Genomic DNA, 24742 nt, shown 5'->3' with positions numbered 1-24742 from the left:
TCTTTGAGTCATTGGGAGCAGCAGTATGGATCTGTGTTCCTGCTCTGTGTCAATTCAGGGTGGTTGTGGTGAGGTGGCTTTTTTTTTTTTCCCCCTCGGAGAAAGCAAAATTATGTTTGCAGCTGTCTAATGGGATATTTCACCACAGCTGGATAGTCTCTCACTGTGTCATAGCTTGCCCTGGGTGAGGCTGTTTCTCTTTGACTCCCTACATTAATGTCTCTTCCAACCTCTGTGTTTTCCAACCCTGGTCATGCATCCTGGCTACCAAGATGCGCCTGCCAGAAAGGGAGTAGCAAATTAGTCACAGAATCTGGAGGTAAATACTAGAAACACTCCTAAAGCAGCACATCCCTGCTTGTTTTTCTGATGTCCCAGTGTATCTTGGCCAGATGCAACATAGGAGTGGAAGCTTTTACTTCTCTGTGAAAAGCCTTGTGTGTTTCATTCATTATTTTTGGCCCATTTCAAAAGACAGTATTGGTGCCTTGCCCTCAGAGCTGGGCAGAGTCTCAGGGCTTAGAACAGTGCTGGGAGCGGGTGGGACTGCAGCAGGTCAGGAGGTTCAGCCCTGTCTGTCCTTCTGCTGTGCATCTGTCCAAACAGCCTGGCTGCAGGAGGCCCTGTGTCACAGATGGGCTGTGCTGGGCTGGGAAGGGAAGTTCATCCTGGGCACTTGGACTTTTTTTTCGCCATTCTTTGTCTGCTTGGCTACTTGGAAAAGGGCTGTAAAAAGAGGTGAGTGCATGGGCTTTGTGGTGAAACAGAACCGCTGGAGAGCTGGGCACAGATTCTGTCTCCTGCTGCTGTCTCTCTTCAATTATTTATGCTTCAAATGGATGAAACAGTTGTGAGTGCAGGGCAGGGGAGAGGATCAGCAAGTACCAATCTGCAGTTTATGGAAAGGAGAAGTAAATGCTTCCTGCACAGGATTTTTGTCACTTCAATTTCCCCGCTCAGCTACTTGTGCTCAACTCCAAAATTCTGCTGCACTTGTGAAAGTTGTACAGGGCTGTTCCAGTGCTCCAGGCACATTAACCAAATGTGTAAGTTCAACAGAGTTAGGGCTTGGTCCTTGCTGATATTGAGGGAGTAGGAACAACCTCCATTTAACCCCAAGAGATGCTGGTGACACTTTTTCAGCTGCTGGGTTCCAGACTGCTGAGGCTTTCAAAAGCTTGCAATTGCAGAGGGGGAAATGTTGCTGCCATTTGAACAAAGGAGAAGCACAGTCCCTGGATGCTTTTAGTCTCCAAAGTCAAGGAATCTCTTACAACCAGTTATGCACTCAAAAAATGTTACTGGCTTCATAGTCATGCTGTTCTTCATTTGATGGTTCTAGCAGTGAATGTAAGGGGCTTGTGTTGTGACCTGGAAAAGTTGAGGAATGGCAAGTCAAGAGAGGGAAACAACTGGTGGAGTTCAGTGTCTTCTAGAACCCATATTGCCCAGTTTCAGTTTCAGTCTAAGGTGCTGTTCATTAAATACCCAGAGAAATGGACATCTTGGAAATGCAGAGGAGATTCCATCTCAGCCAGCTGGTTGGTTGCTGTGCCAGGCCAGGCTGGGGGCCTGCTGTGCATCTCAAGAGCTTTGCCAAATTAGTTTTAAATGTTCAGTCCAAGGGGTATCTCCAGCTGTTTTGGGACACCCCACAGTGGTGGCTCCTGTAACCATGCTGCAGTTACTGCTCATGTGTGCTGGAACCAAGCCTGGGGAGCTCAGCTCCATCCTTAGCACTTCAGGTACCTCTTGCTGAGATACCTTTTGGCTGAGCTGAGAGGATTCCCCTCCTATTCTTGTTCCTCTTCCAGTTCAAGTGGCCTCTGTGTTGCTTTTTTTCTTGGATAACAGAGCATGAACTGGAGGGTACATTCTTTGCTTACCTGTAGAGTTTTCTTTCCTGACCAACACTAAGTGTTTGTCCCCTTCTTGCCCAAGGCACAGGCTTCCCTGTTACAGTGAAACCACACAGTGAAATGCTCTACTCATAAGAGAAATGTGGGGCACCTCTAATACTTGTGTGACTTCATATGTTTGTGAAGTGTATGCAAGAAGTTTCATACCATACTGGAATAATTCCCATAAGGGCTGGATTTTGTGTGTGTGTGTGTGCATGTCTACAGTGTGGTTAGCCTTGAAGCACAGGAAAAAATGCTTGTCTGCTGTTACACATTCCTTTCTCCCAGAGATTTGTCCCTGGAGCTGTGAAGAGGTTTGCAGTCATCTTGTTCCCACAAAAGTGTTCAGGAGCTGGATTTGTGTGTGGTGGTGGGATCAGATGCCAGAACATATGCTCCTCATCAGTATGTATGTGTGCTGCTGTTCATCCATGTTTTGGCTTTCCAGAAACACTCTTCAGCATGAACAGGGGAAGGCAGCACTGCACGCTGAGAGGGAAGACTGGGATGTACAGTGCTGACCACAGGGGCTGGGCTGCAGGAAGGGGAACAGATCTGCTGCTTCTGACTTAAGTAAGAGCTGTCTTCGTTTTAGGACTGAATAGGGTGATATTCTTCATTCCTTCTCTTTTGTATTTCCAGTGCATTAATTGAAATCTGTTATGACCTGCTAACATTCAGCTCTAGACTGCTCTCCCTTCCCTCAGTCCTCACTCCCTGCTGCAAGGCTGGTACCCAGCAGCATCACAGCAGCCAAGTGCTGGGGGTGGCTGGAAGGCAGAGTGTGCTGAGAAGATGCAGGGACTGTTTTGCTAATGAGCAAAGCTTGGCTAACTGTTGGCCAAGAACTGAAGAGGAAGTGAAACCCTGCACAAGCATCTGCAAGGGTGTAACGCCAAGAGGGGGAGGAGAATTGTTTAGTTTCTGGCTTGAGTACAACTGTCCAGTCCTGAAATCAGAAGAAATAAGAGAAGTTGAGTTCTGGAAGAGGGGTGTAGCTGTGCTGGGCAGAACAGTGCAGGGATGCTCAGGATGGCAGAGACCTCTCTGGATACAGCTGTGGAGCCCTTGGCCTGCCCCAGCCTGGTGCTGTGCCATGGCAGCCAGGGCTGAGGGAGGCTCAGAGTTAATGCTTGGAAATGTAACACTGGGGAATCTTGGACTGTGGTTCATGCAAGCCTGGGGCTCTGTGGGGTGTGAGCCAGTGTGGTTTGAAGTCAGTCAGAGGTGGGAAGCCCTTACCAGAGTTAACTCCAGTTGTTCACTCAGCTCTTCAGTCCGGGCTGTTTCTGGGCTGATGGCAGAACAGCCGTGCTCACCCTGCCCTGACTCCTGCTGGGGAGGGAGGGGCAGCGGCTGCCTGGCCCTGCCTGTGCTGTGAGAGCCCTCGGTGCCAAGGAGAGGAGACCTGAACTTTGTGAGGCTCAGCCCTTTGCTCTTCCGGGGATCTTGGGGAGTGCCCTGTTTGTCTTCAGCTCGTTATCCAACGTGTCCGGGTGTGTATGGGGCTGGGATGGCCCATCTCTGCCTGACCCCACCCGAGGCACTTGGTGCCATTCTCTCAGAATGACTCCTGGCAGGGAAACTGGAGCTGAGAGTGCAGGCTGAGCAAATAAACCCCGGGATCATGAGTGCTAGCTCCTGGAGAGCGGCCATGAGGAGAGAGCCCGTCCCACTGACCTCTGAACGTTGTCAGTGCAGAAGCAGGGAGGGGAAAGAGATCCACTCAGCTTGTGGGAAAAGAGGCTCCAAGGGTTTAACATCTTCCCTCTGCTTTCTGTGAGGCAAAGCCCGTGGCAGTGCAGATGTGGCTCCAGTGATTACGTTTCATTTTTTCTTGCAGACCTCTGGTGCATGAAGCTGTGTGAACACACATGAGAGCACAAGCCAGGCCTTTTACTTGCTATAGTTTGTATTGCAATTATTTTTAAGGTTACTTCCCAGGCAAGTCACTTTGCTTTCAGCTTTTTGTAATGTCTCCTCACTGTTTCCTCAGCGTGGGAACTATTTTAATCCTTCCTGATGCACTGAGCTCATTCTCGCTGTGATACGTACACACAAGTAGTCTCTTTAGATCCTGCAGTCTTACATCCACTTTTATTTTCAAATAAATTACATACTACATTAATTATATATTCAGGTGAAATTGAGTCACAAAGGCATCTGCCTGCCCTGTGTACAATCCCCTTGGCTTTGGTTTGAAGCTCTCCTGAGTCTCTGCCAGTGATATGAAGTCCTGGAAATGCCCATCTGGACCAACAGTAATTTCCCTCTGCTCAAGGCCTGCTGTAAAAAAATGTCAGGGAGATTTATGGCTTTTAAGATTCTATAGATTCTCGGGGGTTCCTGCTGCTTAGGGAGTTTGGTGCCAGCTGGGATCAGACAGTAATGGAACAAGCATCAGAAGCTGATATTTGCCCTGTTTTGTAGGCAGTGGGCTGAATCAAGGCAGCAGGAGTTCATTCAAGAGATGCAGCTGGTCTGCAGCAAAGCCTTGCCATGATTGCACAGGGCCAAGATGAGCAGGAATGTGTCATTGGGACAGTGAGAGATGCTGTCAGGGCTGATCTCTTGTCTCCTGGCCATTGTCCTTGCAGTCCTGACTCTCAGAGATGGTTCTGTGATGCAGCTGGAGCAATGCACTGGAGCTGTAGCAAGCAGAAGAGAAACTGCTTGTGTCCCATCCCAAGGTTTATACCTGGGCTATTCAGCTGTTTTAAAGAGCTCCCCTCCCCTTGAAAGGAGGCCTTGGCAGCACATGTATTTATGAGGGAAGTGGGTCTTGGGGAGGACAGTAATTTAGCAGAAGTCTGTACTTTTACTGAGCAGTTAATCCAGGCACATGCTTGGGGAGCACTCCAGGGTCACTGAGCAGCTGGGACCCTCTGGATCAGCCCTGGTTTGCCAACAGCCCAGGGGCTGACACTTCAGAGGCTCAGGGAGGTCAGTGAGTTAGAGCCTGTTTGCTGCATACCCCCCGTCAGTGCCACATGGACCTGCTTGGGACCCTGATCACCATCACTGTGCAGCAGGAGTGTGTCCTCCTGTCACCTGGATAAGCCTCATCTGCCCTGCCCCACCCTGCTTGGCTCACACCAGGTTCACAGCACTGGATCTCAGAGCAATTTGAGTAAACCAGAAGCAACTGGATGGAGCCCAGTGTTCCTGTTCCTCAGTGCTGGCTCTGTTCAGCTGCCAGTCCCCAAATGCACTTGCATGATGGCATTATTTGCACCATCTCTCATTAATGTCAGTGAAAGCCTTTCTGTTTGACGTGCTGGGGCTGCTCCTCAGCAGCTGCTCACACGTTCCAGCCAGTGCCAGGCGTTTTGCTGCCTCTTTTGAATGCCCAGTGTCCTCCCTGCTCCTCCCTGGTGGCACTGTCATGGACAGGTGTCAGGCAATAGCAGAATTGTTCTCTTAGTAAACAAGTGATGGTGTAATTGGAGCTGCCCCTCATGTGGCAGCAGTGCAGTGTGTGCATGGGGTTGCTAATGAGGGATGTCATGGGGCTTGTTAGTTTGAAAGCTTAGTGAGCCATCTTCTGTTTCCCTGCAAAGTGTGTGGATGCTCCTTCCCATCAGCTGTTCCTGTGCTGCATCTTGCACTTGGGTGTGTTTGGTGCTGCAAGTTAGAGCTCACAGCACATATTGGGCATTGTGGAGGACTCAGATCCCATTTATCATGACATTAATGGCAGTGGACATCCAGGAAATGTCTGGATGAGACCACTGCTCTCCTTTCCTCAGATACCCTGTGTGTGCTCGAGGGCTGAGCTTCCTTGTGGCTCCAGTGAATCCATGTGTGCTGGGTACCTAGAGTTTGTCCCTTAGCTGATTAGGGATTTTCCTTAATGAGAAATAACTATTTTTCTTCATTATTTTTCAAAAAATAAAATAATTAGGATATCCACCCACCTCTTGGCTGGCATCCTGCAGTAATAGGCCAGCATGTGTTTTCTTCAGAAAAGGAAGCAGGTCTTGCTTTGTATTTTCAAGGCAATGGTTTATAAATGAGCCTGGAAAGCCTGCAAGGGGCAGTGGGATGAGAACCCACACAGAGAATAAATCTGAGAAAATAAATCCCAGAAAATGCATCCCAAGAGATCATTGTTTGGCCTGGCAAGTCAGAGCCCAGGCTAGAAGCCCAGGAGAACCCCTCCTCACTTTGCATGTGATGGTGGTTCTAGCTTTGCTTGAAGATAGTTATCCTTGGATTCCTGAAACCCATAAAGGTTTGACTTCACGCTGTGCTGCACGTCCTAAGAGCCATTCATGGGTGTCTAATTTGATTTTACACCCAGTTCTCGTTAAAGGGCTGCGAGTGACAAATTACTCTTGGCCTGTTGTGGCTGTCACTTGAGCTGACATTGCAGGGGGTGCTGGCTCTCTGCTAACCCATGGACTGAGCAGAGCATTCCCCACCCTGCCTTGCTGCTCTGCCTTACCTACATGGCTGCTTCCATTTCCTTTGGGTTGCCTTGTAGGAAAACACAGCCCAGCAAATGCATTTTTTTCCACTCCATTGCTTCCAAGTTCTTTCTAACACTGTGTGTTGCTGCCCCTTGTGTGTCCAACAGCCACAGCTTTTGCAGTCAAATGACTTTCTGTCTTCTCTAATATCTTTTTAATCTGGTTTCATTCTGACTTCTAGAAATCCAATGTAATCATCTCAAAGGTGACATCTTCATGAACTCTGCTATTCCAGTGTCTGCTATGTTAGCATCTCTCATCTTACATCTCATGTACTTCACCATTTTTGTTATTTTCAGATGAGCCCAGAAAGAGACTCATGAAATCAGCAATTCTACAGAAAAATTCTCAGGAGGGAGGATTCCACCATTATCTGTTCCTTACAATCAGGACTCTATTATTGAGCTGCTGATAATGGTTTTTCTACAGGGCAAGTAGAGAGTACATTGATGACTCTGACTGGATACAGTGGAAATCAAGACTGAAATAGCAGCAAAGACCAGTGTCACAGGGATGTTATCAGCAAAGAACAGATGTTATGGAGAACTCTGTTTGTTCAGTGGTTGGGCTGTGGTCCTGATGCAAGGACAGTAGTTATTCAGCATGGGACACTAACCTTTTGTGATTGCTTTCTCTCTCAGTTTTTAAGGGAATGAATTGTTATCTTAAGGTCGAAAGGATTTCAGGTGGTGTAGAGAATGCACTTTTGAATGTCTGTCTTTTAATAATCCTCTGCAAGATGTATGACTTTAGTGTCTGTCTCCTGCAGTCCAGCTGGGTGATAAGGTTTGTTCCTAAGGCTGTAATTTTTTGTGAGGAGAGGGGCAAAATGGCAGTCTTGAATTCAGTAGAAAATACCATCCCTGAGACCTTGACTCGTATTCCACTTCTGTCCTGGTCAAATTGGGTTGCCTGGTCTGGCTGCAGTATTTTATACTGAATTATCAGTGGTGAGATTTGCCAAAATTGCAGAGTTAGGTTATAAACCCAGTGCCTTTTTTGGTAAGATCACAGCAGCTCTGATCTTCTTGTTCCAGTATGAAGCTCAATGGGGCCTTGTGGCAAGATGGCAGTTAGTGAGTGTTTGCATGGCAGTGGTGTCTGTGGTGCCTCTCCTGGGCCACAGCCTTGCAGTTTCCCACTGTGCCAGTCCAGGAATGTGAGCTGTTCCTGCCACAAATGAAGTGATCCTGTTTGCAGTGCCTCTGAAATTGTTGGCACATTCTGGATTAACCAAGGAGCTGACACATTCCTCTGGTCTGGGTCGGTGGTGTGGAGATGAAAGGCAATGGGCTGAAAGATGAGCATTCCCACAAAGGCCATTGTACAATGCAGTTATTTAAAAGGCAATTTTTTTAGGCAATTTGCAATAGTAGGAACCAAGGGACAGCCTTCTTTTAACACAGATGAAAGTGCCTAACTCCTTTGAAACTGAGGAGCTAGATACCTCCTGGATTTTTATAAATTTGGCTCTGGTGAGCAGCCTTGTCACTGCTGTTCCCCCTCCATCCCTCTGATCTAAGCTGCTGTGTAGCAAGAGCTCTCACCATCTCCCATGAGGGGGCTGCTGCTGCCTCGGCATTTACACACCTGGTGCCAGGCTTACAGCTGCCTTTCATGTGCTGTGGTCCATGGATTAGGTCCAGGAAAGGGCTTGCTGAAGGAAACTACTGCAAGAGGTATGTTCCAGGCTGCTCTGAATGGCCCTTTCATCTTTGCCTCAAAAAAATCAGTGAGAGTTGTAGCTCTGTGAAAGGAACGTGGCTGTGCTCAGGAGTGACAGACCCATTTAACATTTTGGTTTCTGTATTGGAACTGAAACTTTTACAATGCTGCTTCTATTTTAGGGATCTGTTCAGCAGAGATGTTCCATTGCAGATTAATCTCTTAAGCTCATCCCACCTTCTTTTGAAAATTGTCCTCTTTATTTTCCTTCAGACTTCTCCCTAAACCCCTCCTGTGTCTCCCTGGCAGGAGCTGGCTAGTGGACAGTCACTGTTTATCTCAGTGGCTGTGCTGCTTCCTGACTGCTCTGTGTGCCTGGCAGTTGTTTTGTGTGCTGAGCAGGGGCCCTGTGTGGCTGGGATGGCCCCTGTGCTCCAGCTCTGCACCCTGACAGGGATGTGCTCCCTGGGAGTGTGGAGCTGGCTGCACTCTGCTCTCTGGGTGACAAATGCAGGGCTGAGGAGCCAGGCACTGCACTGCCCTGAGGCCTTGTGCTCCCATGTGCCTGTCTCTGCTTTACCCAGACTCCTCACAGCATGGAAAACTCACACAGGCTTTGCTCTTGCAGATCTTTTCTTATCTTTTGCAGTGTTGGTATCTTTGCAGGCGACAGGAACATGGTTTGGAGCTCTCCAGGGTGTCTGGGTGCAGGGTGAAGAGCATGACTCTTCTTTAGTGCTCACCAGCACTGGATCCTTAAGGGCTCAGCAGACAGCAGGGCAGGTGTGGGTGTTTGTAGTGAAATTCTCTATGCTCAGAGGTGATGGAACTGAACCCAGGAAATAACAGCTCTGTCTAGGGGCATTTCTGTCTGGAGGCCATGATTTTTAGGGAGACACAGCATACTTTGATGAAGGTGTGGCTCTGCTCCCCTGTGAGTCAATCACACCACAACTAAAGCTTCCCACAGGCACTTGAACCTCCGGATTCCCCTTTGCCCAAATGTTCAACTTCAGACCTGTTCCTTCCATGTCGTGGTTGGTGTTTCTCAGGGTGTGAAGCACTCCCTGCTCCACTCATTGCTGTTGGAGCTCTCCCACTGGGAACTCACCGGCGCTGCTGTGTGGAAGCTCTGGGGTTCCTCACCTCCCCACCAAGGCAGCCTGTCTGTTGGACAGTCACTTCCCCGTGTTGATGACTTCTGCTGGCATCTTACCGAGTTACAGGTGGGAAGCCAGAACTGGCAGAAAGAAGCTGGTGGGAGTGCAGCCAGGTGGGAACAGCCTGCTGCTTCCTCTGCTGAGACCTCTTTGTGCTGCAGTGTATTTATTCCTGGTCTATGCTGAAGAGGAGCTACCTGAACAGCCCAGGTCTGTGCCAGGGGTTGAGAGAGATTCCTTTCTCAGATATCCACTCCTTCTAGGAGGTCTGAAGCCCACAAGGAAAGAAGGTCTCACTTTCATTGCAGTTTTGGCTGGTTGTTTGCCTGTGCAAAGAGGCTGAGGAAGCAAGTGCTCCTTGGGAGATGCAGTCATGCTGTACTTCTCCTGCTGTTCAGCCCCAAGGTTGTTGTGTGATCCAAAGAAACTCTCACAAGATTGGCAGCACACACAACCCATCTTCCATCTGCTTGAAGGAAGTCTAAAATGCTGCAGCATGTGATGGATAGCTGCACTCAAGCATGTTCTGCCCCTTGTTCCTCTACCCACTGCATTTCAATAGCTCTTCCCACCCTGTGGGGTTGTGCCAGGGGCTGCTGTGTCACCAGTGAGGCCAAGGCCATGTGCATGTGTGAGCTGCATTGGATTCCAAACAGGGTGTGGACCACAGCAGCTGTATTTGCTGACAAAATGGCCCCATCCAATGGCTGCCATTGCAATGAGACTGGGAGTTCTGGAAGAGACCCACAAAACCTGGGTGCCTTCCTGTGGTGAGCAAAGTCTGGGGTGAGAGGAAAAACCCCTGACTGTGTATATGACAGTGATGTGTGGTGGCTGTTACTGCCTGAGGCACTGCTGGGTGCTGCAGTCAGGTTAGAGCTTCCAGCAATGACACTCTGATTCATCTGTGGTCAATGTGTTTTTAAAGGAATGCCACTGAACTGTCAGTCTGCTTTCTCCTGGCCAAGTGTGACCACTGCAGGGCTCTTTTCCTTACGACTCCCCCATGCTGGTGACCCTAATTTTCATTTTCCTTTCTCAGTCTGCTTCCTTAGGCATTTGTGCTGTCTGATCCAGGTGGGAGAATCCTGCTCCCACCTTGGCCAGTGTGGCCACTTGTACAGTGAAGAATGGGGCTGTGCTGGAGAAACCACAGGGTTGTGGGCTGGTGCTCAGTGCTGCATTGCCAGTACAAACCATTTCCAGCCCTGTGTGTGGGGAGATGGAGTTGGGCTGCTGCAGTTGGAGCTGGCACAAGGCAGAGCAGTGTGGCTGGGCTCATCTGACAACACCAAGCTGTGATTCTTCCCCACTGCTCTGCTTGGGTTTGGGTTTGGGGGTTGAGTGTAGTCCTGTGCAGCTTGTGCCATGCCCTGCTGTTAATTCAAAGCAGCTTCTGCCAGATTTGTTCTTGCAGGGGAAGGAGGGAGGGTGGAGGGTTCGGGTGGCAGTCAACTGGGAGGCAGAGATAAATTAAGTGTTGAGCTCTTAATGGGGAACATGCTCCATTGGTTTGGGTTTCCCTCCCCACCCATCCCACTCTTTTTAATCTGTGGCACAGTCCTGGGAGCAGTTTGAGAACGGAAGTGATTTCAGACTGGAGGTGACCTCATCTGTCTCCAGCTCTGAGGTGGAGCAGTGTTTGGAGGCCAAGCCAGAGCTTATGGTTTGAATGATGCAGGCAAGGAGCTGAGGCTCCAGGAGAGCCCTGTGCCTCCTGCCCAGTGCTGTGCAGCTGTGTGAGGGGGTGGTAACTGTGATGGCTGTGGGGATTTTTATCTTTCTGTTCTCATCTTTCTCCATGCTAGAGTGGGGGGAAGTAGGAAGGAGAAGCAGAGTCTGAAAGACACAGCTGGACATGTCACATATCAGAGCAGTTAGTTCCTGGTGAGAGTCCAGCCCTGTCCTGCAGGGTGCTGAGCTGGGCCCAGCTGGAAAACACACTAAGTGTGGCCATGTGCTGTGGGGAAAGGTGCATGGATGGAAGAGTCCCTGCTGGGTTCTTTGAATTTGAGGACCCTGTGGATCAGCAGAAATGGAGATGAGAGCCCTCCTGGAGGTTTTGCTTTTTAGGACCCAAGATGTCAGTGAGAAATCTGGGAGATTTGAGGATCTGGAGCATGGGGTGGGAGCCAGCTGGGGTACCAGCTGCTGGTCCAGATAGTGATGAGGAGCACATGAGACCATAGATGCTACTTGCAGAAATTACCAGATAATTCTGCTTCCTGACATGGAAAAAGGCCCTTTCTACTGACTTGGTGTCTGCTATTTTGAGGTGGCCAAGATTTTCTGTTGCGCAGCTGGAGCCTGGAGTCCTTGGACTCTGCTGGAGTCCTCCAAACCCAGCTCTGTCCTGGATGCAGGAGCTGGTCTGCCAGGTGCAGCTCTGGACTTCATAAATGTCCATGTTTTTCAGTAAGGACAGCTTCCAAGTGCTGTCTCACAAGCTGTGTGGGGGTGTCCAGCCACTTCCCCTTGAGCTCAGTTGTCTTCTGGCTCCAGCTCAAGCTGAAGAGAAGCTGGGCTGTGGTAGGCTATGGCTGGGAAAATAAAAGCAGTCTTTTCTCATGTCTCTGTGGCTGTGTGGCTGCAGAAACTCCCTGTAGCTGGGTAGGCAGTATTGGAAGGAAATGAATTGACTGGAAGAATTTGCTTTTCTCTTGGCCTTGTCCCAGGTGGCATCAAGACTCTTGCTTGGAGATAAATTTCCCTCCAACCACTGCTAAACAGGGAGAGTTTAACCATTCATGGGATGAGACTTTCCCCAGCCTTCGTGCCCCTCTTCCCTGTTGCACTGGGAGCAGAGACTGAAAATGAATCCTGTTGTGACCATGTCACAGTGGGGACAAAAGTTTGCAGACTTTCCTCCTTCCTGCCCCAGCATTGTCTCCATGCCTGTATGTGATGAAACAGTCCCAAAGTGCATAGACAAACAGGTATTTTGTGTTAAAAATGCCCCTTTTTTCTTCTCTGCTCAGCATCCCACAGCTGTGCCTATGACACTGAAGGTGACTGGTGCTGGCTGGGTAACAGAGGAGCTCTGCCATGTCTTTGAGGAGAAGTTTGGGTCCCAGGAGCCCCAGGAGAGGTTTATGCTGCTGTCAGTGGTGACACGGTGCCAGTGCTGGCTGCCTGCAGGGCTCAAGACCTTGGCAGCCCCCTGCATCTGCAGCCTCTGTGTGTGAGCCCCAGCAGCATCCCACAAAGGTACCATTATCCCCAAGCCTTGCCTGCTGTTGAAGTCAGGAGGGCACAATAAAGATGTGTCCTGGCAGCGGCCTGGAGCGGGCTCGTGTGCCAGGAACAGAAGAGGTTTTGTACCAGGCACTGCTCTGCTGGGAGGTTTGTCAGCTCTGGAGCTGGGATGGTAACTCAGGGCTCTGTGCCCAGCCCTGCTGTGCTGCTCAGGGCCTCCCCTGATGCAGGGCAGGGTCATTGGCTCTTCCTTCACTGGGGGAGGTCTTGGCAGCAGATCTTGCTTGCCTGAGCACAGCTCTGCCCGGTGGGCTGGGAGCTGCAGGAGGCAGGGCTGCCCTGTGCTCTGTGGCCTGGAGCTGTGTGTGCTCTCTGCAATGTATCAAATCCCCAAGAGCAGCCTCAGGGTGATTGGGACAGGGCTGTAATGGACCAGGATGGCAATGTCACTCTATCTGGAGCTCTGAGGAGAAATGTCTCCTGGGAGGATTTCAGCAGAGCAGGGCTGAGTGGGACAGCTTGACAATATGTGACAGCAAAGCAAAGGCAGATTGGAGAAGCAAGGGAAGCTCCTGTGCTTGGGCTGTTAGACCAGATACATGAGGTACAGGAGGATACACTTTAGAGAATGCTCTTTTCCAGCTATTGGGAATGGACCTGAGGTCTGGCTGCTCTCCCACCTCTGTCTGCAGCATCAGTGCCATTGTAGTGGGACTGAGCATGGTGGTGTCTGCCAGGTGATCCAGAACTGCCCTCTGCAGAGGGGCATGGTTGGAGCTGAGATAATCAAAACCACAATGGGGCAGAGAAGTTGGTGATGGGATTGGGGCAGTGAGACAAGATCATGTTGGGAAGGATCCCTCTATGAAGCTGTGTAGGATGTTTCAGGATTTTGGTTTTGTGGCAGTTTTGTCCAGGCAGTTGCTGCTACTGCAGTATCACAGGGTGTTGCTGTGTTTTGTTCATGCTATGTCCTGATATTCCTGATATTCCATCCTTTCTCACCTAAGAGCAATGTTCTCCAGGAACATTCAGTTCTGCTCTCTCCAGTCAAGACTAGGAAGATTTTATTGTGAAGGAAAGGAGAATTTAAGATATGTTCTGCTGCTCTCTGCTGTTTTTGTGAGTCCACCACAGGCACCAGATCCTCCAAACAGAAGGAATCTCTGAAGGGAATTGCAGGGCCCATGGGCAGGCTGAGAGGAGCATAATGTTTCTTCTGGCTCTGAAAAAAGTGTGCTCAGAGAGGAAGTAGCAAGCACAGGAAAAGGGGAGTTTCTGAACACAAACTGTCAAGAATTAAGCAATCTGATTTATAGTATGAAGCCTCCTGTTGAGCAAGAAGACTGTTTTCCCTCCCAAGCAGGTGTGACTGGTAAAGCAAGGTGGCAAAGTCCTCCCAAAGTTCAGCTGCCAGACAGGACTAATACTTCTGTAGCCCTCTCCACAGAGGGTGTCCCCAGTTTTCATCCCTTTGTTCCTGCTGCCTTTTTTGGAAGCTGCATAGAGTCTTCCCATTGTCTAGGAAGCTGCCTAGACTCTCCCATGGTTCCTGCTGCCATTTTCATCGCCACTCTGTGCTTTTGTGTTGCACAGGCACCACTTGCACATTTTGCTCTTTTGTGGGCCTGGGTACATGGTTTGCCCAAGCATTATGTATATAAAAATGAAGGCATGGAAAAGGTGTCTGGGTAAAGATTTCTTGGCATAACATTTCTGCAGGACCCTGATATAGAAAAAAAACAGGGCCCGGTAGCTGTTAATTTAGAGATCCTGGCTTATCAGTGGCAGATTCCTTCTGGCTTTAAGAGGGCAGGCCAAGAGATGTGGGAACAGCTTTATCAACCCCTCCTCTGCTGTGGTGCCATGCAGAGCAATAATTTGGTGTGGGAGCACTTGGGAGCAAGTCCTCTGTGCCTTCAGGGAAGTGGCCTGTGGGTGGATTAATGATGGAGCTTGGTCACAAAATCAGAGGAGGAGGGCTGCAGTGCCTCCCAGGTGTTCATTTTGCAGAAGGGAGGTATTAGGCCATTGAGGAGGGTGAATTCAGCCTCTGTCCCAACTGGCTGGCTGTTCACTCCCTGTGTGCCCAGGAGAGCAAACCCTCTCTGGAGTCCTTTGCTGTGTAGCTGCTCCTGTGAGCCAGCACATAAATGGAAACAGATGGCTCCATCTCAGTGGTTAGCAGGAGTCTCTCACTGCTGCAAAACTGCTAATGAACTCTGGGGCTGGACTGGAGCACACAAGGCTGCTGTGCTGGGCTCCTGGCTCTGCTGGGGTGCCTGTTACTGCCCCCCTGTCACAAGAGCACCAAGATTGCTGAGCTGACCCCCCAGCCTGGCAAACTGCAGCAGCCTCAGGCAGGGTGTTCATCTGGGTACTGTAGAGCCACCAGGACCTGTCAGTGTCCAGCAGTCTTGGTAAATGATCTGTGTGGTCCATCCTGCCTGTGGGCTCCAGACCTTGCAATTCACACCTGTGTTATGGAAGGGCATGGGGAGCCCTTTAGTATCTGACACAATTCCTGCTGAGACTCTTAGCCAGATAATTCTTCATCTAAAATTCTTTGCTCTGTTTCACTACAAACTCAGACTAACTAGTCTTATTTTTGCCCTACTGGCCAACATGTCCCTGATAAGGAGAAGCAACATTCAGCAGTTACTGCCTATTACTCTTAAGCTTGGAAAAAACTTATTTAAATTCCCTTTGACAGCACAGTTTGATTTAGATGTTCAGTGACTTGAAGTTTTCTCCCATCATCACATGGAATGTGACTCTCCAGTCACACTGCAGGGCACAGGGAAGCAGTGAGTTGTGCAGCAAAGGTGTAACCAGGCTTGGTGTTTGCTGGAGCAAGTAGGTGATTGAGAAGGGAAGAGAAAGGTGTTGGAAAGCATTTCTTGACTCTGTTTTTGATTATTCTGACAGCTGGCCCCCAGGCACAGCCTCAGTGTCTGCGATGGCAGGGTACAAGGAGCCAATGTCAATGCTGGATGGCTGCAAAACCACAGGCAAATCCTGGTCCCCAGCTGCCTTGCTGCCCTTACCTTTTCTTCTTCATTCATGCAGCAAAGTGCCAGACTCTGGATCTGCCTGGGTGGTGCCACAGCTGTGCTGGGACCTCCTTGGGCAGCCAGGGCTGTGATGCCCATTGGGAACACCATCCCTCACTGCTGCCATGATCCAGTGTGGGCACCGGTGTGTACCAGGCCCTGGCAAGCCCAGCCAGGCTGTAAATGGTGCAAGAGGCACTGATAGTTACCCGCTGTGCCATGGCTGCAGTGCCTCAGCCTTGTGCCCTGCAAGCCTGGCACAGCTGGGTAACGCTGCATGCAGCTCTTGGGGGGCTGCCAGCAGTGGGCTGGCAGGGATCACAGGGGAGGGAGGCAGCTGCAAGCTCCTGGAATCTTCTGAAAGGCATTTCAAAGCTCCTTACATGGAACAAGCAGCAGTTTGGTTTTTACAGCCACGTGCAGAACAGAAGCTACCAAGCCCAGGCAGTGATGTGGAGCTGCTGGAAGTCTTGATGGTTTGCACTGGAGGGCTGTAAGCTCCATGCTCTGCATGGATTCAGGACATTGCCCATGGAGAGAGAACACAGGATGTCACAGGGTACAAGAGGACAGAATTGACAGATTGTCTCTGAAAGCTTCAGTCTGTACATCTCCTGTGAGGGGGAAACTGGGAAAGCTGTGGATCCCAGCAGGAATAAGTTCTCTCTGTCAGGTGGAACTCATGTGTCTGTGCATCTCTGCAGGTCCTGGGGATGCTTGTGCAACCATCAGGGCTTGAGGTATCAGTACTGCTTCCCAGAAAGCCACTTCTTAGTGGCAGGGGAGAACAGACAATCTTGTATGCTCAGTGAGGATCTCTTTGGATGCTTCCTCTGGGCACACAATCCTCTCCTCCTCTGGGAGCTCTGAGATACAGCTCTGTGTTAAATTACCCCAATTTCAACATTGCTCCATCTCTTCCTCAGGTTTCCTGCAGGAGGGTGTTATGATCTTTTTCTGAGAGCATCTCACACCATGGCTGAGAACCAGGTACGCTTCTTTAGGCCCTGCCCAAAAGGAGTGTTTGGTACCACTGCTCATAAATGGAGTGTGCTGCAACCCCAGTCCAGCTGATTGCATATTCCTGCTGATTAGCTAATTGCTTCCAATTGCCAGCACCATCACACTCATTGAATTCACACTGTGATTTCTGGGTCACCTGGGGAAAAGGGGCAGGGTGCAGCTATGGGAGGGAAGGCTGTGTTTACCAGGCTGAAAAGGACAAAAGCTACTGCAGTGAAGCACTCAAATCGTCATGCAGTTCATTCTGCTGTTCATATTGAACCAAGAACAACATCCTGGGGAGGAAGGGAGCAAAATTTCCTTCTGCCTAATGCTGCTGGATTGTGCGGGGCTGTGGGGGAACTGCCAGCCAGAGAAACCATCAGGAGGGGAAAGGAAATGGAAAGGAATCTAATTATCCATCTGCAAAGACAGATGCTAGTCCTGACACAGGGCCCAGCCCTGGGCAGGCTGATGTGGGCAGTGACGTTTGCAGACTGTTTTTATGGTGGGGCTGGAAACAGCTCCTGGGGGACCCCTGTGGGATAGCAGATGGCCCAGCACACATCCCAGAGAGCTGGGGCAGACTGGAAGGCACACAGCTGCTTTCTCCAGGAGCACTGGGCTGTGCTGGGCTCCGAGGGACAGCACTTGGCAGCCAGGTACAGCTGTGTTGTGTGGAGGTGGAGCAAGGCAGAGCTGTGCAAAGGGAGGAGGGTGAGTGCATGGCTCCCTCTCAGCAGGCTCATCTCTGTCAACTGGGCTGGGGTTGCAAGCCCAGGGGTGAGGGTGGGAAGGAAGGTGAAGGTCCCTGTGGGCCTCTGCTGTCTCTAGGTGCACAAGGACTCTGCTTCATGGTACTGAGTGTGCAGACAGCAGGGAGGGAGGGTGTGTGGCTGGAGCCTGGGTCTCTGAGTCCTTCATCAGGAGAGCCCCTAGGAAGGAGAAGGTGCCTCTACCTCCTTGTTCTGCACAGCTTTTTGGGGTTATTGCTCACACAGTCTGAGGCCAGCTTTTGTCTCCTTGGGTGCCTCCCAGAACTGAAAGTTGCTATAGAGAGCTGCCTTTCCCCCCTTAATTAAAGGAATTAAAAATTATTTGGTGAGCTGAGTGGGCTTATTCTCCTCTCTTGTGGGCATCAACTACTGCTAAAGTTATGTTAATTGTAGGTGGAAGATAGAGGTTGGGAATTCTCCCAAGACAGTTGGCTTTCATTCTCCCAATAAGGTTTTTGGGAGCCTGCTGGGAGGACAGCAGGGTTAAGAAAGATCTCCTTGCAGACGTGGGAGTATCCATGAGATGGGTGAACTGGGAATGAATCAGGAGAATTTCTGCTTGAGTGGAGCATCTTTGTTGTCCACTACCTTGCTGTCCATGATCTGTGCTCAGTGTGCTGTTTGCAGGTGTGGTGCCCCAGCCTGGACTGCCTTCCCCTGTGATGCCCTTGGATTAGCTCCTGCTGGACCAGGTGTAGGTGTCTCACAATGGTCCTGTCTGGTTCAGGATTCAGCCTCTTTGGTAGACAGGCCTGATCCTGCATCCCTTACTCACGTGAGCAGTCGTCTCTATTGCAAAGGGACTACTCGGTGAGTAAGGATCGCAGGATTGGGACCACTACCTGTAACTTAAACTGCACCTTCTGTAGGATCCTGTCCCAACCTTTTTCTATTCATGAATGTTAACATGCACCAAGAACTTCCAAAACTGATGTTCTTGTCATTTGGATGGAGAACCTGAGAGCTGGAAGAAGCAGTGCCTTTCCATTGCAGAGCATAAATCACCATTCTTTTCCATCCTTTTGACCAAACCACTCTCAGCCCAGCCAGCTTCTGTGCCCCAGAGGGATGTGTACCTGTTTGTCTCCCAAACACTGTTCCTGGCTTCCCAGGGCTGGCAGGGCTCTGCTCTGCCTCTCCCTGGTTTTCCCAGCTGTAGCTTTGAGATGAGAGGCCGGGCATCTAAGTCTGATCTGTGCTGCAGAGCTGGAGGGTGAATCGGAGGAGAGATGAGCAGCAGTAGTGCCGAGACTGCCACAGACTTTCTTGCACCACCCGGCTTCTCCTTCTGTCTTGGCAGGCTAAATTTGGAGCCCTCTGTCCTGTGCTAAGGAGTATGTTCGAAATGGGAGGAAGCAGCGAGGGTGGCAGGTTTGCCCTGTACGTTGATTCCCGTGTGGCCCTGGCCAGGGAAGCCGCCGGGGCTGTCCCCGCTCGGACCCGGCCCTGGCGTGCCCCGGCTCCTCCCTGGCGCGGAGCGCTCCGGGACCGCAGCGCGGCTCCTCCCGCGACAGGAGCGGGCACAGACCGAGGGGCTGCGGGGAGAGACCCGGGCACAGACCGAGGGGCTGCGGGGAGAGACCCGGGCAGCACCGAGGGGCTGACATCCAGCCAGCTCCGCGTCTGCCCAGTTTGTTATATCGTGCAGATTATCCCAAATGAGGAGCTGGGTGTGAGAAGCTCTGTGAACTCGCTCCAGAGCAAGTCACGAGTTTAAACAAGCAGGAGGCGAATTACGGTCGTGGCTCCTTTCTAAGAGCTGGAAGTGGAGGCATGGCATGAGTCACACAGTGCTGCTTGGGAAGCACGAGGCACTTCAAGAGGAAGCAGGGAGCATAAATACCTTTGAAATAGAATTTGATACATTTCTGGAGGGATTATGTGCCAAAGCAGCAGTGATCCTTGAGCGGAAATTAAAAGTTTGACCTGTGGGATAGGTAAAAGAAAACATGAGATCTGGCTGCTGTGCAGATTATGCTTGTGGCACTGAACATTGCAGAGGATTAATCCTGTGCTTTGGGATTTCTGCATCTCTTATCTGGTATCTTGCTTTTTCCTGATCATCACAGCATGAAACCTGGCTAAAGAGTCAGGGCTCTGATGCTCCCAGAATCCACTTAGATGGAGCCTTGCTTGCAAGTTTGAAGTTAAATTATTCATCAGAGTTTAGATCAGCAAGGCTTTTTTCCCTTGGATCAGGTCAGCAGGAGCCTCAGGGTGAGTGTGCAGCTCTGCTGGTGATGAAGCAGCAGAGTTCAGACCTTGCAATACCCGTGAGATTCATCTGTCTGAAGTCAGCGCTGATGCTCATTATAGTAGGAGAGGAGGCAGCAGGAGAAGGAGGTGGTAACTGAGCCCTGGAGGCTCCCAGCTATGCACCTGCATAGAGGATATTGGCTGTTCCTCATCCTCCATTGCCCTGGTCCAAGCTGGGAATGGGTTTGCTGCCTGCTGCTGCTCCTGTTCAGCTTGAGCAAACAGGAACTGGAACTGCCCTTCCCTTCGTCCTAGAAAACAGCCAGAAAGAAAATTTCACTTCTGTGGGGAATACTGAAAATAGCTTAGATGTTTCAGAGGAAGAAACATAAATGCTGTTATTACGTGACTGTGTGACCCTGCCAAGCCATGGATAAGCAGTTTCACCACTCTCCCATGCAGGCCAGGCTGGCTGGGTGCATCCCTGGTGGGACCCTGTTGCCTGCTCTAGAGCATCTGTCTGGATCAGACTGAAGAGTTTTCCTCCCATGACATGCTCCAAGGATGGAGCCTGAGCACTGCAGTCCCTAAGCCCCAGCACCTCTGCCAGGAAACAGCTCCCCTGCAGGTGGAGGGAGGATCTCTGCTGTCACAGTTTCACAAAGAACTGGTCTGTGAGGTGGGAAGGACTTGGTGCACCCCAAGTCTGTGTTGCCTTTGCTGACTGTTTGGCAGGTTGGGGCCGGGCAGGTTGGGGTTGTCTGCTCTGACATTCAGAAACCTGGACCCTGCAGCCAGTTTGACTCCTGAGCTGCTGCCTGGAGAGGAGCTCAGAGGTGCCAGTGGAAGAAAACACTTTGGATTTGCTCTAGGTCTTAGAAATGCCAAGTTTTTCCCTGCTGAGCTCGGCTGCATGCTTCACGAGATGTGCTCTGTGTTTCTTCTTTTAAGGGTGGTGTACATCAGATTTCTTGTTGGAGGAGCAGGCCAGGAATTACACTGGGCATTTCTAGGGGCTGTGTGGAAAAAGGATTGTGATCAGAAAGGACAGGGGCAAAACAAGATTGGCTTGGCTGTCTTTGGGAAGTTTGGACACAGATCAGCCTGAGCCAACAGCTCTGGGTGTGTCACGCAGCATATCTGAGGGACACAAAGGAGTCTGTCATTTATGGTTTGGGGACTCTGAGGATGCCAGATGAGCATCTCTCCTGTCTCTAGGAGGGACAGGAGAGGCTGAGAGCAGTTGAATGTCCTTCAGCATTTTGGAAGCCACAGCATTGGACACTCAGTCTTAAGATGATCTCTGTAGCCAAGACCTACTCTACTGTTTCTTTTCCTGAGCTGTTCTTTGAGTTGCCAGGCATGGCCTTCTGACTGGAATTCCTCCCTGGCTGCCAGTCCTGAGAGCATGTGTGATGTGTGAGAGCTCAAGGCACTCAGGAGACAGTCGTTCCTTGTTCCTCCCTGCACTGTCAGCACAGCTCCTGGGGCCATGAACAACACTGTGGTTTTGTTGCAACCAAATCGTTGTCAACTTCATCTGTGATCCCAGCCCAAAAGAATGTTCTGATTTGGTGCAGTGGGCTGCTGGGGACACAGCATGTCTCCATGTGCCTTTGGAAGATGCTTGTGGTTGGTGGCCATGGGGCCTGTGGTACTCAGACAAGAGTTTTCCAAGCCATGAGAATTCATGGGAGTTGAAAAGGATTTGTTTGCAGCTATTGTGGTTTATGGTGTGGAAGGACTGGTGAAACCTCCTGTTATCTTAAGAAGGTTTGGATGCACCTTGGGTGTGCCACAAGCCATTGCTCTAGCTGCCCAGTGCAGGCAGCATGGTGCTGTCACTTCTCAGTCATGTGCCCATTCCAGACCCTGGTGGGAGAGTGCCCCAGTCCTGGAAAACGTGGATTAGGTGAATCTAGGAGGAAGAAGAGGTGTTATAAGCATGGGCTGACCTACCACTGAGCAGGGAGACCAATGCAGGGCTGTCAGCTCCCTGGGGAATGGAGCAATGCAGCAGAGGGAGGGCAGAGCTGCCAAACAGGGAAGTGTTCTGAGCAGTGGCAATTCCTGCCACACCTGGATCTCAGTCCAGGTCTTCTGCTTGACTGCCACCCACAGAAACAACTGGGAACAAAACTCAGTGGGTGTAATTAAGGATGCTGATGGCAGAGTAGGGTGGCTGCATGTGGTATGACAGCTGTTGTATGGCAGGAGTTTTCCTGCTTTGGGAGTGTTTCCCAGTTCTCCTCCATTTGTTTTTATCAGCCTCTAGGACCTTGTACCTTTGACTTCTGACATCACCCTCCATCAGCTTATAGGATGGCAGCGTAGATAAAACACTGGGGGGGTTCCCCATTTCTTTCATTTGCACACTCACAGCTGTTCCCAGACTTCAGGCCACTGGACCTTATAGTGACTCAGTACCTTATAACAGACCCTGGTGTCAGCCAGACTTGGGGTACATGGTGGAGGCCCTGGATTGTGGCCCAAGGTGACCAGGGCAGGCCTTGCTGGTCTGGCACTCAGTGGAGTCACTGCTGGAGTCCTGCAGGTCCCAGAGAAGCAGCAGGAGCTCTGGCTGACAGCAAGGCAGGATTATGGCTGCAGCCTGTGTCCTTCCCATTGGTGAGCAGAAAGCTGCTCAGGAACCCGTGAGGCAAGGGACAGGTTCCTCCAGCACCACCAGTGCTGTCATCTCTGTCACTTCATTATACATGCTGTGGTATTGTCACTCCATTATACAGATTGTGGTATTAACCCCCTGCTTCCCAGAATGGTGTGATTATATGAAATTAGGAACTTTTGTCTGTTTAATATAAATTCCTGTTCAGTTTCTATGGTTGCACAGAAAAGCTGGAAGGCATATTTTATAGAAAGGTTCAGAACCCAGATGTGAGATTTGATTAACTTTTTGGTGTGCTGGGCTGTTGTTGGGTTGGTTCATCTGCTTAATGAACACACAGATACTTACTTATTCTGAAATGTCTTCAGAGCTTGAATGGTTGTGTAAGATCCAGAATGCATCTGCTGCTATTCCAGTTGGATTCAGAGATGAGCCTGCACCACGTGGGGACAGAGCCACGTCAACCAGGACTGCGATCTGGGGGTTGTATTTGAACCCTGCTTTTTGGGGGCTTTGTGGACCCTTGAGGCCCTCACCCACACAACCAGAAGCAGTAGTTTTTTGCTGAGAGCAGGTTTCCTCCAGCAAACCTTTGTCTGGGCTGCATCAGGCAGGGTATGTAAGAAATCCTGCAGCTGAATAGGCCCATCTGTCACGGGGAGTCAGGCTGAAGGCAGGGACAGCATCCGGTACGTGCGCAGCCTCTCCGCGGGACACTGGCGGGGCAGAGACGTCGCCTCTGGCCTGCGGCCGCGGTGGCCTTTGTCCTGTCCTCGCTGGCAGGCTCCTCCCGCGGCACAGGCGGAGGCAGGAAATCCCGGGCAGCTGCCTGGGAGCCTCCTCGCCGTTCCTCGCCTCTCCTCGGCTCTCCTCCTCGCCTCGGCACCGAGGCGAGCCGAGCCAGCCCTGCGTGTGTGTGCACGCGTAGGCGGGGGGGCTGCCGCATGGATTTAGCGAAGGCTGGGAAGGAACACATGGGTTGGGGTTTTTTCCCTTGGCCCGCCGTGGCTGTCCGTCCGTCCTGCCAGCCGCGGTTATGGATTCGATCATTATTCAGGAGCGGTTAGTGGAACGGCTGCTGTCTCCCCGGACGCAGGCACAGCGAAGCCACCCGGGCAAGCTGAAGGTACAGGGATGTATTTATAGCACTGCGCGATCCGGGGAGCAGCGGGGACAGGAGGGGGGAGGATGGTGCCCGAGAAGACGCGCGCAGCGCAAGATGAGACCTCTGAGGAGCAGAGGAGCGGGAAGCCGCCGGTAAGGGGGGGACGAGGGGCACGGAAAGGAGGGGAGCAGCACCGAGGGCAGGGGGGAGATGCGCGGCGCTTTTGTGCGGTTATTGATGCAGTGATTCCCTGCCTGAATGGCGTGTGCGTGCATGGGGGGGACTCAGGGCAGCAGCGCTATGTGTGCCCACACGCACTCCGATTTGTGTTAATTAACAGTGTTAATGCTGTGCTTTGCTGGCCGCTTTCCTTCTCTTCAGCAAATGCTGGTGGCCGAATGGTTTTGCCGATTCTCCTGTGCTCAGCCCCAAGCCCGAGGAGCAGATGTCCGTGGCAGATGCCTCGGGGGCTGTTTGTGTTATGAATTTATGCAGCTTTCTGCAATGAAAGGAAACAAATGTTCTGCCTCTCCTGCAGGGCTGGGCTGTGCTGGTCCGTGCAGACGCGGATGTGGCGGCCGTGCCTGGCCGGAGGGGACAGGCTGCAGGAAGGGCTTGTACTGAAGGCTGTGACACCGACAGGGCCCCTTCCCCCTGAAGAGGCAGAGGCACCAGGGTCTTAGCACAGCTCCGTCATTTTTGGGGCTTGCTCCAGACCTTGACACGGATTATTCTTCAAATTTGCTGTGGTCCCATATTGTTTAATTTTAGCCCTTTTGAATATACCCAGCAAGGCCCCTTTTATCCCCAGGCTGAATGAAGTCACGTGAGATCTGGGTTAGTTTAAACAGCGCATCCAGCAGAGAGGTGAGGGAAGGACAGCAGTGATGGAGGCTGTACTCTGTCTGGGAGATGCAGACAGCCCTGTGGACACCTCAGTACCAGGATAGCTTCTCCTCTGTGCAACACATCCTGAGTGTTTCTATGCCCCCAACATGAACGGGGCTTGAGCCCACGCAGGGCTTTGTTGCTTGGCTTGAACTCCCAGGGAGAGCACTGGCTGCCAGGGGAGCCCTGGCCACCTCAGCTGGGTGTTAGAGGATGTGAGGATGTGACATTCCTGTAATGTCTGGTGAATCAGCAAGCGGGTGCCAAGGGAGAGTATGGGTGTGTTTTTCTTGGCCTGGGGTGCTTTGGTTTGTGACAGGGTCCCGAAGATTGGCCACAGCTCTTCGTGGCCTCTGTGGTGGTGTGTGGGGCACGTTCCCCGGCACGTGGCTGTGGGATGCCAGCGGGAACAAAGGCAGCAGCATGGAGCAGGCAGCGGGAGAGGGGCTCCTTGTGCCAGAGTGCTGCTGGCTTGGCTGGCCGAGGCCCTTTCCTGACAGCTGGAGCTGGCAAGGGAAGCGCAGTGCAGGAACCAGCTGTCCTGGCTCTTGTCAGCTTGATGGGACCTCGCTTGTGAGGGTCAAGAACACAAGGCTGTGATGCATTTAGGAACTCCCTCTGTCCAAGCCTCTCATCTAATCAATGGATTTTAACTTTTCATAACCCAGAAAGCCCCCTGTCTCTGTTAGTAGCCCTCCCAGCC

General features: G+C 51.2%; 1 protein-coding gene across 4 annotated transcripts in view; it reads left to right on the top strand.

The window, feature by feature from the left end:
- Positions 1 to 24742, top strand: part of SEPTIN5 (septin 5) — a 41943-nt gene that overhangs the window by 3840 nt on the left and 13361 nt on the right. The window contains exon 1 of one of the 4 annotated variants that reach the window (XM_059485509.1): positions 16376 to 16436. The exons of 1 other annotated variant lie outside the window; for it this stretch is intronic. In XM_059485509.1, coding sequence (XP_059341492.1) covers positions 16422 to 16436 — 15 coding nt within the window. In that variant the 5' untranslated portion in view covers positions 16376 to 16421. Of the gene's footprint in view, positions 1 to 16375; positions 16437 to 22884; positions 23304 to 24742 lie in introns of those variants that run through there. 2 more of the 4 variants (XM_059485506.1, XM_059485508.1) reach the window with 2 other exon arrangements.

Source organism: Ammospiza nelsoni, chromosome 18 (genome assembly GCF_027579445.1).
Source record: "Ammospiza nelsoni isolate bAmmNel1 chromosome 18, bAmmNel1.pri, whole genome shotgun sequence".
Taxonomy (NCBI): domain Eukaryota; kingdom Metazoa; phylum Chordata; class Aves; order Passeriformes; family Passerellidae; genus Ammospiza; species Ammospiza nelsoni.
The sequence above is the reverse complement of the archived record's forward strand: the minus strand, read 5'-3'. Positions and strand labels throughout refer to the sequence as shown.